At 59.2% G+C, this 431-nt stretch overlaps 1 protein-coding gene across 1 annotated transcript in view; it reads left to right on the plus strand.

The window, feature by feature from the left end:
- Window positions 1-145, plus strand: part of DPEP1 (dipeptidase 1 (renal)) — an 11,807-nt gene extending 11,662 nt beyond the window's left edge. The window contains exon 10 of the mRNA XM_015406685.1: window positions 17-145. Within this exon, the coding sequence (XP_015262171.1) occupies window positions 17-145 (129 nt within the window). The remainder of the gene's footprint in view (window positions 1-16) is intronic.
- The last annotated feature ends 286 nt before the right edge of the window (window positions 146-431 follow it).

A 431-nucleotide genomic window follows, 5' to 3' on the forward strand; every position in this document is an offset into this window, starting at 1 on the left:
TCTTTCCCTCCCCCAGGTGCGGGACAGGATGTCTCTGGAAGCTGCCGTACCTGACGACGTGCCCATTGCATTTGAGGAGCTGCAGGGGTTGTGCCGAACCCGCTACGGGTACTCTGCCAGTGCCAGTGCTGACCAAAGCTGCTAGGGGTTCCCCGCCAGTGCAGACCGTCCCAGATCCCTTCCTGCTCAGCCCGCCCTCTTTCTCCTGGCTGGATGGCTGCTGTAGAAGCCCCCGAACCCACCGAGCACAGCAGCTGGGCAGGTCCTGATGGGAAGCCGGCACCTCAGCCAACACTCCACCACCGTTGCCCCCAAATGTCTCACGCTGGAAAACTCAGGAGAACCAGCAGCTCTTCCCTCCTCTTTGTTGGGTTTTTGGTTGACCGTGATGGAGGGTTTAAAAGGATCTTTTTGACAGCCGAATGCCATCA

The sequence above is a fragment of the Gekko japonicus genome, unplaced genomic scaffold (genome assembly GCF_001447785.1).
Source record: "Gekko japonicus isolate JY-2015 unplaced genomic scaffold, Gekko_japonicus_V1.1 scaffold386, whole genome shotgun sequence".
Taxonomy (NCBI): Eukaryota; Metazoa; Chordata; class Lepidosauria; order Squamata; family Gekkonidae; genus Gekko; species Gekko japonicus.